This window comes from Buceros rhinoceros, unplaced genomic scaffold (assembly GCF_000710305.1).
Source record: "Buceros rhinoceros silvestris isolate BGI_N320 unplaced genomic scaffold, ASM71030v1 scaffold118, whole genome shotgun sequence".
Lineage (NCBI taxonomy): Eukaryota > Metazoa > Chordata > Aves > Bucerotiformes > Bucerotidae > Buceros > Buceros rhinoceros.
In genome coordinates, this window is record NW_010427211.1 from 128,359 (window position 1) to 143,991 (window position 15,633).

A 15,633-nucleotide genomic window follows, 5' to 3' on the forward strand; every position below is an offset into this window, starting at 1 on the left:
GCTCTGTTACACTCATTCTGAGCAATTTTATTTTGGTACCATCCTCCCCTACAAACACTCCTCTACTGTTAACTGTTTTGTAAATTGGATTAGAAATTAAATTGTTTTTTTTTCTTCTCTTTCTTGTTCAATGTGGTTCACCAAGTTGCTGAACTGCACCCAGTGCTTTGCTCTGCCTGTGTTTTAGTTTCCTTGGTCAAGGAAGAATTTATGAATTACTGCCTCAGAGACTGAGGTTCACATCACAGATACTTCTTTTGGCACTGCTTAGCAATGGAGACTTCAATGACCTGTTGCCCAGGTCCCGAAATAAGACATCTATGTTAACCTTTTCTGCCAGTTTGTGGCAAACCTTCAGGGCTGTTGGACCTCAGGATAACCTCTGTGGATTATGAGAATTTACAAGGAAATTGAGCCTTTTTTACTTAGCAAATGAGAATTGCAGCATTTCTATAAGAAAAACCATGTTGTTCAGAAAGACCAAATAATTGTCTGCTACTGTGCTGTTTATTTCTGCACTTTTGGAGTGTTTCTTGGAATTTCATTACTGTCTCTCAGGTTTCTAGACTGTCTTTTCTGGGTTTAACTCTTTCAACTCAGTCTTGTGTTTTCCATCACGGAGCTCCCATCCCATCTTCTGTTGCTGCTCAAGAAATTTCATACTGTGAAGGGGAACATGAATGGTGTATGTATGTAGAGGCATCTCTTACAGTGTGGTGGCAAGAAGAGATAAGTCACTAGAATATTATGCTTTACCATTACCAATTCTCTTTAAAAATGGCTTAAACTGCATCAGTCTAATCCTTAGTTTTACCTATGCTTATTGCAGACAGGCATATTTTAGATTATTAGTAGCTATTTGTTTTAACAGGTAAGACAGTGTCAAGTGCAGGTTTAGAGTTATGGTATCAGACCACTGTTTTCCTTTTTTTTTTTTCTTCTTTTCCTTCTTCTCATTCTTCTTCATCATATTTCTTCCCCCTTCCCCTTCCCCCCCTTCCTCTCTTCTTCTCCATCTTATCCTTCTCCATCTTATCCTTCTCCATCTTATCCTTCTCCATCTTATCCTTCGCCATCTTATCCTTCGCCATCTTATCCTTCGCCATCTTATCCTTCGCCATCTTATCCTTCGCCATCTTATCCTTCTCCCTCCTTTTAATTGGCTAACCTTTCTTCTCCCATATAAACAGAGTAAGTTAAAATATCTGAATTACAACACATAAGTGGTATTGGGGTCAATTAAAAAGAAATACTTTCCAAGATTTTAATATTTTGAAAACAGAATGTTAAAAAGAGTTAACATTCTTATGAATTTTTGTTTTAAAGCAACTTAAAAAGATGGCAAAACATTACTTTAAATAGGAAATATTAGGAAGGAAGATATGGAACACAATGATAATGGATTCTTACGGTAATCATAGTGGTGGTGAAACAAGTAAGTTTGAAGTCTAATTACAGGTTTTCCTCTGATTTCAGTATGAAGTTCTTAGATTAAATTCTTTTTAGAAATTACACTGCAGTTCTACTCAGGGCAGCATTCATTGATTCTGAAATGCTCTAATAGTGGATCTTGGATCAAAACTGGCTTGAAAGTGCTTCATTGTTACGAACTTATCCAGGCAATTGACTTTGCTTGGACATCATTCTGAAGAGATACTTTTTTTCTCAGGAAAGTTTATGTTCATGCTAGTAACAATACTTTGTAAAATAATGTCTGTCCTTCTGCAACTGACATAAAGCCATTATTAATAACTGTGTAATCCTTTGATCAGATGTGTACTATGAGCTGATGCTGTATTGCACAGATATGTTGTTTATGTTTGTGAATCTTGTGTGGAACTCATCATTGCATATCTGAACTCCCTTTGTCCAGAAGATTTTTGGTTGTTTTTCTTTTTTATCTCTGTTTTTCCTCTTGAAAGTAGGGAAGTTATAATAGTCTATAATATATCATTTGTGATTTACATTTCAGAGTCTGATGAGCAAGTTAGGCAGGTCATTAGTGAGAATGATGCACTGGACCTTTTAGCTTTATTGTCTGCTATACAATAATATAATCAGTCTTCTTATAGAGCACTGCTTTGATAGGTGCCACGATAACTTAAATCCTTGCAAGGAGAGCAAGATGTAGTCTGACTGGTGTTAAACCCAATATTCTGTTAAGTAGATGTAATGATATCAATTTATGCCAAATGGAATCTTGCCATTGTGTAGTTTGTTGCTTCAGACCTAAGCTGAAAGTGATATTTCTGATTGAATTTTTGTTTGTCTTTCTTTTAGAATGCAAGAAAAGTTGAGTAAATTAACTATTTTGAAGTCATTAGTTTTAAGGGCACCTTAAACCCAAAGACATAAACGTGTTAGTGACTAATTTCCTGTGAAGAATGAAGGTCATCCACAAAGTTTAAAGCGGCGATATTTAAAGTGACTATGTCATTGGCAGTTTTGGTAATTATCACATTCTATAAAGTAATGCTGTGGGTTAACCCCAGCTAGCAGATCAGCCTCATACAACTGCTTGCTCATTCGCTCCCAGGGGGACAGGGGAGAGAACTGGAAGGGCAAAAGTTAGAAAACTTGTGGGTTTGGATAGAGACAATTTAATAGGGGAAGAAAAAGCTGTGTGTACCAACAACGAGAAATAAAGAATTAATTCTGTACTTCCCATCAGCAGGCAGGTGTTCAGCCCTTACCAGGAAAGCAGGGCTCCAAACATCCTCTCTTCCTTCTTTTTCTTTCCACAGCTTTTTTCTTTTTTTTTTTCTTAATCTTTTCTAACTTTCTAATAGTGAGGTCCAGTTTGAAATAATTTACAGTGGTCTCAGATTTTTTCTAAATTACTAAACCCTTGTGAAAGCTTGCTGGTAGGGGATTTATTATGCTGTAAGAGATTACTCTAACCCAGAATGCACTGACATTCTCCCTGGCAAACCATGTGTATTAGAATTGGTGTACATCACCTGGCCTTCCATCGGGAGATTTGGAGACACATCTGCTGTCTCCTTTGAGAGCACACATAGAATCAGTCTCAAGGAGAAAAGACAGTGCAGAAAGAACCGTGCCTTGACTGTACCACCCAAGGAGACCTTCCGCTGTGCTTTTTGCAACCGGACTTGCCTATCCCGCATTGGCCTTTTCAGCCATCAGCGCGCTTGCAGTAAGCGTGGGTAAAGCCCTTCCCAAATCTTCATCCATGAAGCCAAGCCATGATGATGATGATGACATCACCTGGGGAGTGGCCTAGATATCAGTAGGTATTTGGGACAGTCTTAGAGCCTATAGGCCATTTGAAATATATTTGTAGTGTATTGATAGTATCTGGCTGATTTATATTATGAACAAACTAAATTCTAACTAAAGCTCTATATTTTACACATATTCTAAGTGTAGAGAGACTGTTCTGGTTTATCCCCTTTGGGACTGTTTACTTGAAGCTGTTTGGCTTGTTTTCTCTATTTTTCCCCTTAGGTCCTCTTTAATATTCAAAAGACAAGAAATGTACTAGGTAACTTCAGATGACTATGGTGACTCACCTTATTATCCCGAACTGAATTTATAATGTGTTGAGGAAAATGGTCACTTTTAGGATATGATTCAAGTGACCTATGTTAGGTTTATCCATTTTTTGCAGATTTTTCAGAGTCTCAGTGTAGCTCCCACTTGTGGCAAGGGACCAAATCAATGGTTTGTAACAGGCTCAAACGAACATAGAGTACAAAATTTTGTAATTGAAGCAGAAGCATTTTTTGAAGTTTTACCATGGTATCATCAGTTCTCTAGCCCACAGAACAGGTAGCGTTGTCCATGCAAAATATCAGTGCTTGTGTTACATGTGAAGAGTTGGACTGTGAGAATGGTAAAGCCTCTGGTGTTTCTGGGGCTTACTGACAGTGCATAAATGAGTATAAGAGAAAATAAAGTTTATTTTTTGATTGGAGTTTTCAGTGGTACGTCAGACATCTAGCTTTATTCTTTATTTAGAAGGCAAAAGTAAATATCAGCATTGTTTGCTGGGCATCTTTTGAGTTTTCTAATGCAACAGTCATTTGCTAAAGCAATGTAATGGGTGTAAACTATTGTGTCATTCCACTGAAGTCAGTTGAATTATTCATGTCTGTCACCTACTTAAGAGTTCTGCAGGTTCAACATGAAAAGGGGTCCCTTGAACAGGGAGATGTAATTAGGTGATAAAATAGACAAATACAGGGAAATAAAGGTGGCGTATCAGTTTTAAGTCTGTCAGTTCCTGACTTCCAAATGTGTGGTGTGCAGTCTGAAAATTTTTCCAGCATAATTTATATTACATTTAGTATAGAATGTATAAAACTTAGTGGAGCTTTTTACAAGGCGTTTATTCTTTTGTGCAATAGAGAATGTCCTGGCTTTTAGGTCATTTCAAAGAGAATCTCAGGGTATTGTTCTCCCTCCACTACTACGGGTGTGCAAGGCATTTTACTGCCCTTTTTTTCTTCTGCCTTTTTTTCTCTAGCTATGTTCATTGTCTAGGTGATGATAAATGGACTGGACACACACAAACATAATTCTGACTGAATTGTTTCAGCAGTTCCAGTAGTTTTCTTTATTTTAACTTAAGGAAGGATCTATGAAATTTTAAAATGTTTATTTCATTTCCAGAGCTGTGCCACACAGCCGGGGTTGTGTCAGTCCATCTCTGGACTGACATTCAGTATGCACTAGCATTTGACATTTCTTATCCCTCAGGGTTAACTAAACATTTATTAAATCACTAAATAACACTGTTACTCTCTATCTTTATAATTTATATGTATATTTTACATCAGTGAATTTAAACGCTTCTGCTGTTTCTAAATATGGAGAAGTGTTCCCCTGGAGTCTGAAAATACCTACCACAGTACCGGATTATAAAAACAGATAAAATTATATTTGTGTACAAATAGGAATATTGAAAGTTCTTGACCCATATCTCACAAGCTAAGTTTTGTGTGCCTATAACAAGCAGCTAATAATATTAAATTATTTCAGAACCTTGATGTTTCACTAAAAATAATTATTGAGCACTCTATAATTTGCTGGCATCACATAATGACAATGATAATGGACATAGATTTATATATTGTAGTAATAAATTCAGTTAAATGTCTGCCATAGAAATAAACCTGTTAAAAGAAAATATTATCAACCACTAATATCTTCACTAATCCTTACACTTTAAAACTTTTTTAAGGAAATGCTTGCTAAAATAATAGACCTCTTAAATTAATACAAATATAGTCTATCTTTAAAATAAATATTTATTTTAAAATAAACATTTTAAAGAAGTATGCAACACATTAGTTTTTGCTAATGGCATTATGCAGAAACTTTGAATTATCTAATTAAGATGCAAGCTGTCAAATGGGTAGATTAATTTTACTGTATAGTTTTAAAATAATTCCTCTGTATTCATTGATTAGTTAAATATAAGTATGTGCTTTCAGCGCCTAGAAAAATATAATTACTTGCTCTTGACTGCTTTTTTTTTCCTGCTCATAGGATTTGTATAAATGCAGTCCAGCTGCCCCACACTCAAAAGCTACTGTGACCCTCCTGCTGTTCCTTTCTCTCTGTAATTCTGCAGCTGTTAAATTCTTTCCACTCAACTCAGCCATTCATGGCACTCTTTTTTCCTTATGCACATCTTGATATTCTTTACAACCATTTAATCTTCATCAGAAGAACTTGGAATGGAACTTCCTAAAGCTAGATTTCCTAGTCAGGCTGAATAATAGTAGGCAGTTTATACTGGTGACATCTGAGAGCAAACACAAAATCCTTTGCAAGCGTGCAGTAGAACCCTCTTACATATCTTACTCACTGGATCTTACTTTGTTTTTTTCTTAGACCAGCATCAGTTTTAGCAGAATTACTCCTGCTGTACTCCTCAGTAAATGTGAGCAGAAACTGATCCAGTATTGATACAGTACGCCAAGGGGGCAGCCTTAGCCTATCTTGAAAAATGTTTTTTGTGTACAGTTTGTGTAACCATTACACCATTTAGAGACAGGATAACCCCTGTTACCCAGACTGATAGTACACCCAGGGTTCAGACGGCACAAATGGAAGATCCCACAGAAGAGAGTAGAGATGATCTTCCAGAAAAGCTATTTTGCCTCTGTGGTTCAAGAAGGACCTCAAAACCTTTCCTGTAATGCCAATACACCTTGTCTGAGGTACTAGTGAGCACTAGTGAGATGGATTTTATGTATTTCCATTCCTCTTTAGCTGAGTTAAGGTTGCACGTATGAGAAAAAACAAAAGGAAGGAAGAAATAAAGCATCTAGGTGCAACATCAAATTAAATTATGTCTCCCTTTAATATAATACTTTTGATTTTATTCTGGGTTTGCTTTCCGCTTCTGCCATAATATGTCTATCTCACTCTATTGCCAAATGAGCTGGGAAGTGCTTTCTTGGCAGACAATGAGTCAATGAAGTAGTAACCCCTCCAGCAGACCAAGTGGGAAAGTTGAACCCACTGCAGTGTTTCAACTCAGTATCACATCACATTTCCGAAAAGGGATTGTGTATTTTGCAGAAAAAGTCATAAATTACTTTGCTTTACACAACCTGGTTGCAGCTATTTCAGGCATCGAATTCCAGGCTTCGAATTCCAGGCTTCCAAACACTGGGAGAGAAGCCAGGCCTAAGCATGTCCTTCTCTGAAAACCATTTCAAAGTATAACCCACTGCAGTGTTTCAACTCAGTATCACATCACATTTCTGAAAAGGGATTGTGTATTTTGCAGAAAAAGTCATAAATTACTTTGCTTTACACAACCTGGTTGCAGCTATTTCAGGCATCGAATTCCAGGCTTCGAATTCCAGGCTTCCAAACACTGGGAGAGAAGCCAGGCCTAAGCATGTCCTTCTCTGAAAACCATTTCAAAGTATTCTCATAATTTCACCCCCTTGTAATACCACGCCCACCACTGTGCCTGCAGATCTGCAGACCTTGCAGTCATGACCTTGCCATGTCTCCCGTGAAGGATGACTTTCTACCTTGACCTACTCAAAGCTAGCTTGCTGGTGAGGTCCAGCAGCAAGTTTCCTGGAGGCCAAGTGCGCAATACTATGATAAACACTGAATCTCTTGCCATGTAGTGAGATATTTAAGAAAGGGATGCATAAGTTATCTTCTAATTCCTTATAGCCTCAGTAGTGAGATGTGGCTCAGACTCACCGGGCAGGTTTTTTCTCTGTGGTAGGAAAGGGTGAAAATTTACCCATCTGTTCAGTCAACTTTTGACTCCTAGTCCCAGGCATTCCTTTATTCTGACCTCTGGTAAAGAAAGGTGCCTTTTGGTTTTCTGTGATTTCATACCTTTTAGTTTTGCAGGAAGAGTTTTAGTTTTGATACACTATTTTCACATGGCTATGACTCTGGAGAAGGAAAATTAGGTTCATTACACACGAGTACTACATCACCTCTGTGTTATACAGAATCAAATTATCAGGTTGATAAAGAAAGTTAAATTTGTTCTACAGTCCATGTATTCGGAATACAGTGAAGCATTTTACTGACCTGCGTGCATCCTTGTGGAGTGCTCAAGTGTGAAAAGGCAGTTAGCTATGGAGAAGGCTTACCTACTGAGAGGAAAATGTAACACTGTACAGAGTTAGAGGCAAGTGTTCGTACGATAGGGCTGCTTGTCCGTTGGATGCTGGCGTATTTCTGAGTTAATGTGTCATTTTTGCCAGTTTCTTAAATATATTTTTACATCGCTTTATCAAGATGGAATGGGAATGTCAGCTTTAAGTAAGATGATGCAAGAGTATTGTAATGCAAATCTTTACCAGATGTTGTGAATTCACTTTTTATTTGCATAGCTAAATCCACTAATCCCAAGAGCCGAACTGTAATTTATATTCTATTTATTATTCTGCTGCCACATTGTCTGAGATGAGGAAGCCCCTGCTTAATTGCATGAAGTATATGAATAAATATTCTAGGATTAAGACACACATATCTTCATTATTTCTTCTCTCCAGTAATTGAAATTCAGATGACTAGAGAAGATTTAAGTGTGGTAAAACCTAAGGTAAAAATGTAACATTTAGAGAAGAAAAAAAAAAATCTTTCCAAGTAATTTTTCTATCACCCATCACAAACTAATATATTAATCTGATAAATTTATTTTGTTTTATACTCAGTCTAAATTAAAATATTCCAAATAGCCACTTCTTATGTAAGGGTATTCTGATCCAGTGGATTTCATATCCCTGATCATCCCTCAAAAGTCTGTACTGAGCTCCACATGGCTCCAGTGGCTGACCCACATGCAGGTGACTGTAAAATTTTGTTTTGGGATTTTCTGAGTCTTTCAATTTCACTTCTTAGTCCTTAATTTTGCTCTTATATCCCAATAACATACCATTTATGTCACTCTGTGTATTTTCTGTTTTTTTCATAGATGTGTTAAAGCATGCTACATGTGTCCCCATGCCTCTTTATATATGAAGTGAATTTTTAATTGTTGAAGTAGAAAATCAGAATGTTTCACTAGTTTAAAAATTTTTGGCTTCCAGTGGCATATATAAAAAAATTGTGGTAAAACTATGATACCTGGTCAGTTTGCTGTAAGGTCACTTTTAGCATTATCAGCCTCCAGGTTTCCTTCTGTCAGCAAATGTCTGTGTGCCAGATTAACCCAGAGAGAATAAAACTACTTGCAGTTTTCCCAAAATCACTTTATTATCTCCCTTAATTCTTATTCATCTGCAGGTCTAGGTATTTAATCCTGTGTTTCTTGATATCAATTAGGATAGTTAAAAAACTGACACTAGTGTGGTAAGGCAGGTACTCTGAAGTTTTGCTTCATTGCTGTGTATACTTATTAATTGTTTCAAATCTGTTAGGCAAATTGCACTTAATGCTCACCTCTACACCAATCTGAATTATTTCTCTAAGTTTGTGTGAAGTGGCCTCAGTGCAAAATGTGTTTCTTATAAAGGTGAACCTTACAGTCTTCTTATACTATATTTTCCTACTCCTATAAAAGCAGCACAAAATGCAGTGTGTTTGTCTGCTGTAATCTGTTATTTATAAAGGCATCTTTTGCTTCTCTGCATACAAAGATTTATTCTTTCCAAAATTTTGAATACTTGCTTTAGTTGTTAGTATTTATTCTGTATAATGAGGTATTTATGTCATATATATTGTACAGAGATTGGCAGAATCGCTTTTCTTTCTTGGAAACTGTAATAATCTATTTTCTCTTTTCTAATTATCTGGTATTTCCCATGTTCCTCGTATTTCAAAAATAATTAGATTATTACTTCAAAAAAAAAACCAGAGAATGTAACACAGGGAAGTGGAATGACGATCCATTATTTATATACATGTAACATTAATCAAAATTCCATCCTTTGCTGCTGACTGCTTTTATAAGGTTTCCATTACTTGACAATTTTCCTTTAAAAAAATAGGTTTCTCTCTCCTGTGGATACATCCTCTAGATATTTCAGCTCTCACTGGATAGATTTTTCAAATACAAATCATGCCTATCTCACTCTCCCCATCCTCCCCAAATCCAAACAAGCAAAACTAAAATTCCTGAGTTATAAGCACATAGTGACAAGTTTTGCAAACAAAGTCCATCTCTTTCATATACTTAATTGACATAATAATACATCAATCTGTTACTGGTTGACGAAGACAAGAGGAAGTTTAGAAAGAGAAAAAAAGACGATGTAGCAAGACAGCACAACCTGGTTTTAGTCTTTTGTGATGACAAATTTTACATTTCTTCTAGCAGAAATAGAGGATACAAGTTAATTTTGATCACAGCCTTTTACTTACTACCTTTGGAATAGCTCTTACCTTGGCAAACAGAATGCATTGTAGTAAACAAAAGAAAGAGAAAACGAAACTGCAACATAGTGCATTATGCTGCCAGGACTGATTATTTTTCCTTGCATAAACTGTGTTTGGATATTTCATACTTAAAACTACGTTACTTAGCACTCCTATAAAGCAGTTACATGGCAGCCATATGTAATTTTTATTTTTTAAATATGAGACATGGAGAGAAGGAGTTGCTTTAAGGAAAGGTTTGAGTTTTGGTGTTAGAAGCTGAAGGTGTTGGATTGCAGTCAGTAGCTACCTCTGAGTGTCGTTTTTGGTCTTTCTTAGCTAGGCAAGAGAGAGACCTGACAAAAAGAATAGCAAATAAACACACACACACACACACACACACACAAAAGGTAGTTCTCATGCTTCTTGTTCAAAGACATCTGTGTTTAAGCTGTAGATTTGGAACTGCTTGGTTTTGTGCCCTTTGTACTTGACCTGTTCTTTCGATTAGTATCTTCTATCATGTCGTCCTAGGGAACTTGAGTGTTGTTTATTTCAATGCTTAAAGATTTGCTGTGCATACAGAACTGGGAGTACAGCCCTACAGCATATTTGTGCACACTCTGTGTAAATCAAATAGTGTGCTGAGCCTCAGAATATTACTGTGGGTTACTGTGCCATAACCTGAAGTGGAGAATATTCTGTCTCAGGGAAAAACAGCCTGCTGAATCTTGTCAGCTGTACACTTAGGGAAGTGAGGGAGAAAATGATCAGATAACATCCTTATCTGTGAAAACCCAAGAGAACTGAGTTTTCCACGTTCACAAGCTACCTGAAGGTATTGGCAGCAGTATCTTGTCAAAACAAACAAAACAATCTCCCTGATAAAGAGCATCATTCAGAAGTAAAGGAAGAGAGGTCAGAGCGCAACCTCTGCAACACCAGAGAATCCTGGCCAGTCTACACATGCTCACAGTCTACCCAATAGGTCTTTCTTCTATTTAGGTATGTAAAAATGGCAAGTTAGGACAAGGATGATGCTGAGGAAAATGGAGCTTCTCTCACACTGATTTCCTGTGGAGAGGTGTGGAGAAGAAACTGCCTGCACCTTGCAGTACACACCCCCCCGCTCCCACCCACACCTACACCCCGCCGCCTTCCTCAGTGGTAGTGTTCCTTGTCTCAGCTTGAAACTGGAAGAGGTCTTGCACTTATTTCCTAATCAATGCTACATTAGTCTTGACACAGCAGGGGAATGGTATTGATTCAATTTAATCCTTGAAATCTCTGGTTTTTATTTTGGTTTGGATCCCTTAGTGGCTGAGTTGCTCTGGCTAGGCCATGAAATATTGTTTTTTATCAGCTTCTTGACCTGCTTAGGGAGAGGTTCGCTTTGTCTACTATTAGATGTCTCTGCTGGACTCAAGATCCTTACACTCACTGGAAAGAAATGGGGGTTTTACAGTACGCAATTCATCTGACCTTTTTTAAGCATCAATATTACAGTAGGGTATATCACACATGAATAGAGTCTTCTAAACTTTTGAGAAAGTCTTCTAGACTTTTAAGAAAGTCAATCCAAGGTTAGCTGAAATGTATTTCACCTGATTAAAGACTTTTTTTTTTTTAGCAAGGTAGCGCTTGAGTATGCTCACTGGATTCCTCAGGATCCTCTCTAATTCCTCTGGATTCCTCCTTACAAATGCACTCTGCATTATTTTCTTGGGGCAAAATGTATGACTTGTCAGTGAGAAGAAGCCTGGTATCTAACTGGGTTGTTCATTCACTCCGAAGTGAACTCAGGCTGCCCTGGTAGGAGAAATCTCTGGTAAGGGAAAATTTCAAAGACTCTTCAGATTACATTTCCCCAGAAATGAGCCCAGTTGTTTGCAAGTAACTCAAATTTACCTATACAAATCTGCACCATAAATTCAGTAATTTATATTGGTATTTTCTGTGATACAGTAAATTTGAAAAAAAGTTCTTATGCCATTTTTGAGATCATGGAAGAGATAAATTGAAGAGGATATTATTGTGTCTACATGGTAACACAAGCTCAGTTCTCAGTGAAAAGTATCTGATACACTAAAGATATGTCATTTTGCATTTTGATAATAATGTCTCACTTATGAATTATTCTTTTTTACATCTTAGTTTATTGTCAATTTTGTTTTGCTTTCTTTTTAACATGATTTTTTAATGAGGATGATAGCAAGTTTAAAATACAAAAAAATCCCTAAGCCAAAGCTGTAGTGTTTCTTCATCTCCCCAAAAGGAAAAAAAAAAATGAAAAAAGTTTAAATATTTTAACTCTTTTAATATTAAGTACAAAAAAATCAAATAAGCTGATGATTAGATCACAGCTTTTGTCCAGGACAAATTTGGGCTGCGACCAACAGGTGTGGTCTGCTCATTCTCACTTACCCATTTCCAGTATCTTCTTGGTTTTAACACTGGTATTTTGTGCAGCTGGGCTGAGAATCAAATCAGGGAACCATTCTGGCTGAAAAAAACCAAAATTTGTGTTGTTTTTGTTTAAGCAGTGTTATACAAGATAAAAATGATTGATCTGAAATAGCAGATGATGGCACCAGGCCTAAAGGTGCTTTATCATCCTAGATGCTTGGATAGCCAGTGTATTTGAACAAGATAGATAAGAGAAATAAGGAGGTTCTGTTAGTCTCTCAGTTAGTTACATAGATAAGTAGACCTAAAGAGTGTCCAGCCTGGACTTCTCTTCTGAGTCCATCTATGGTCAAGTAGAGAAAGGCACCTCCAGAGGGCAATCTCTTCTCATTTTAACAAAAATATTCTGGGATGCAAAGAACAAGCACCCCATGGAAATACCTATCTTCACAGGATGTCCTGAGAACAAGACGACTAACTTAGGCTAGGAGTGAAGCTTTTCAGTGTCTAACATAAGGAAAGGTAGATCACCTTTCAAATAACTTGCTGTGTTCACAACGGAAGTTTGTGGCAGAATTACATTTCCTCTTTCTTTGCTCCTGTGATTTGCATGGATCTAAAGTAAATCTGACCCAAACTTAGAATTTCAGCCTTTGAATTTTTAATTGGGCTCTGTTTCAGGAATGAAGTACATTTCTTTGGGTTTCTGCTGTGAGTTTCAGGCTGACCACTTTCACAGTTACTTGTTCATGCGTTGTGAATCAGTGCTGAATCATCTTTGCTTCAGCTTTTGCTAAGCTTTCTAGCAGTTGTCTCTCTAAGCCCTCCCTAACCCTTTGTGGTTTCTAAGAAAATCTAGTTGATAGAAAGTATGCAAATGAGTGGCCCCAGCCTCAACAGCAGTCCCTAAAACAAATGTCTTTGTGACCATAAAGCTAGTTGAGCTATTGGGAAAGTAGGATCCACAGTTTTCTACTGCTAATCTGGACTGTTAGACTAACTAAAAGGGTTTCTGGTGAAGTTTTGGCCCCTTCCATCCAGCCTTTCTGCAAACAATTCCTGGACGCAATCTGGGAATCAAGACAAGCTAGTGACCAGTCCCAGAAGGTAGCTTAGATGTGACTACACTCTGCTGGAAGGTGACAGAGTTTAGTAGAACACAGCAGGATACTTAATAAGTAGACAGGCTGGATTTTTGCCACATGGTTTCTATGACAGAGAAATAATCCCTCTCGCATTTCATTTACTAGTATAGACAGCCATGGAGTCCTCAGCAGGACTTCTACCAGACCAGAGAACATTTCCAAACTGCAGGAACTGAGATACCCAGGGCTATGTGCAGCTCCAGAAACCAGGAATCTAGGTGAAATATGCCCTAACAGCAGTTTGCCTGCAGATGTTGCTCCAGAGTTGCTACAGCTGCTGGGACCACTGATGTTCCTGGAGTCATTCCAGCCCTGCAGCTTTGCCTGCCATAGTCTGTGTGAGTCGTCTCAGGACTGCACAGTTTTGGGTTGCACCAGAACTACAGATAAATTCAGCTGTTAAGGAAACAAATAAATAAAATGTACGGAAATGTAGTTAACACAGAAAATTCAAAATGTACCCCTGTTTCATCAGGAATTTAATCAAAAGTGACATATTTCCAAAATCTTTCCTTTTCAAAAACTGGCTTTTTATAATGAAAAAGCAGTCCAGCTCATTATATGCAGTCAGATATAGGCTGAGGAATACCTTTAAGAAAGTATAGTAATAATATGAAGCATCAAGACATGTAAAATTAATCGGTTTCTTTAGTGATATGTTGTAATAACTCCACAGCTAAAATTTGAATTTTATACTTTATTTGACTTTGTATGACTTCAGTTTCCTATGTCAACTCTTTTATCTGGTACATCAAAGAGCACCTTAATATCTAGCATTTTCTGTCTTTGAAAGTACTTGGTGCTGTAATCAAATCTCCTCTTGATCTTCTTCCCAATAGTGTAAACAGATCAACTTCTTTAAAGTCTCTTTGCTATAAGACTTTGTTCAAAATTAAGAATAAATTATTTCAGACTTGTGGAAACCAATTTTTTATCAATTTCACTTTCTTATGAATTTCTCCTTAATAGGCATATGTCATATGACATACTGAAAAAATACTTTCCTACTTTCAGTGACCCAATTCAGTACCAATGAAATCAGTTAGTGAGGCTTTGCATTCTTTCTGCATTGATTTTCAGTGATGCATCCAAAGAACCGACAGGAAGCAAAGCTAGGGTTTGGGCATCACTTGTCCCATGCTGTTATTAACCAAGGTCATGTCTAACAATATGCAAGACTCGGTGTGATTTCCCTTCTTGTTTTGTTCACCCTTAGCATAATCCTAAGTTTACAGTTAGGATATCAAAGATTTGAGAGCCAAAGGAAAACTGTCATTTTCTACAAAGACATCAACCAGGCTGACATTAGAGTAACTCTACTTCTGCTGATTTTTCTAGGTATAAAGATTTGGCTGATACAGCAGCAGGAGAGAAGAAGAAGTTGTCTGCCAAAGAGAGATGTCATCTTGTTCTTCAGCAGTGTAAATTACAAGGCTGGCAGGTTTGTGATCTACAAAGTATTTAAAATATCATTCTTTAAACAAGCTAGCTGAGTCATTTCCATTATGGCAAGCCACCAGATCCTTTGCAGTATTATATTCTTTTGACTTTTAATATATGCTTTGGTATAGAATCAAACCGATTTTCTGAGTTTTCTAGCATATGAGTAGCTGTGATCATTGTGTCAAAAAATCAGTGTATTCTTGTGGGAAGATTTCAATTAAGCGTGTACACTCTGTACATTTGCATCCATGTTTTTAAAGATATCTGGTGTAAACATTTTGGTGGTTGAATGGTTTCTTAATTACAAAAAAACTCCCCAACCCTGCACCTTTTCTTTATGTAAAATCCTATACTAAATGCTATACTGTCATAACAGGGAAGACCCAAAACAATTACTTAAGACTGCCCTTCCAGTCAGTGCCTTTGTAGGCACCAGCATGCTGATCCAGAGGTAGACCAGAGTACCTAGGTTTGCTGTACACCAAGTACAATTAAAAGAAATAAAGCCAAACACTGAAAAGAAAGTTCTTAACATCCTATCCCATCTCCTTGCCCTATTTATATCCTCACCAGCATGAAGACTGCAAGGTGGATGTCTCCATTTGTCCAGAATACTCGGTCACCTCCCGTGGGTAGCTTTGTAATTGAGCAGGACTGATTTCTTTAACATGCCATTTCTAAAGAAAATGGTGTTTCATTGTACACTATATAAGCTATTGTACAGAAAGACAGAAAGGCAGCTTTCTGTGACTTAATGCATAGAGCATTCTCCCAGGTGGTGTGAGCTCCAGCTTCCAGTCTTGTCCCAGCCTACGAAGACTGAAAT

At 37.2% G+C, this 15,633-nt stretch overlaps 1 protein-coding gene across 1 annotated transcript in view; it reads left to right on the plus strand.

Moving 5' to 3' along the window:
- Positions 1-14,805, plus strand: part of LOC104498398 (unconventional myosin-XVI-like) — a gene marked incomplete at both ends in the record, with an annotated part of 142,132 nt that extends 127,327 nt beyond the window's left edge. Inside the window, one exon of the mRNA XM_010141772.1 lies at positions 14,703-14,805. Within this exon, the coding sequence (XP_010140074.1) occupies positions 14,703-14,805 (103 nt within the window). The remainder of the gene's footprint in view (positions 1-14,702) is intronic.
- Positions 14,806-15,633: the final 828 nt, after the last annotated feature.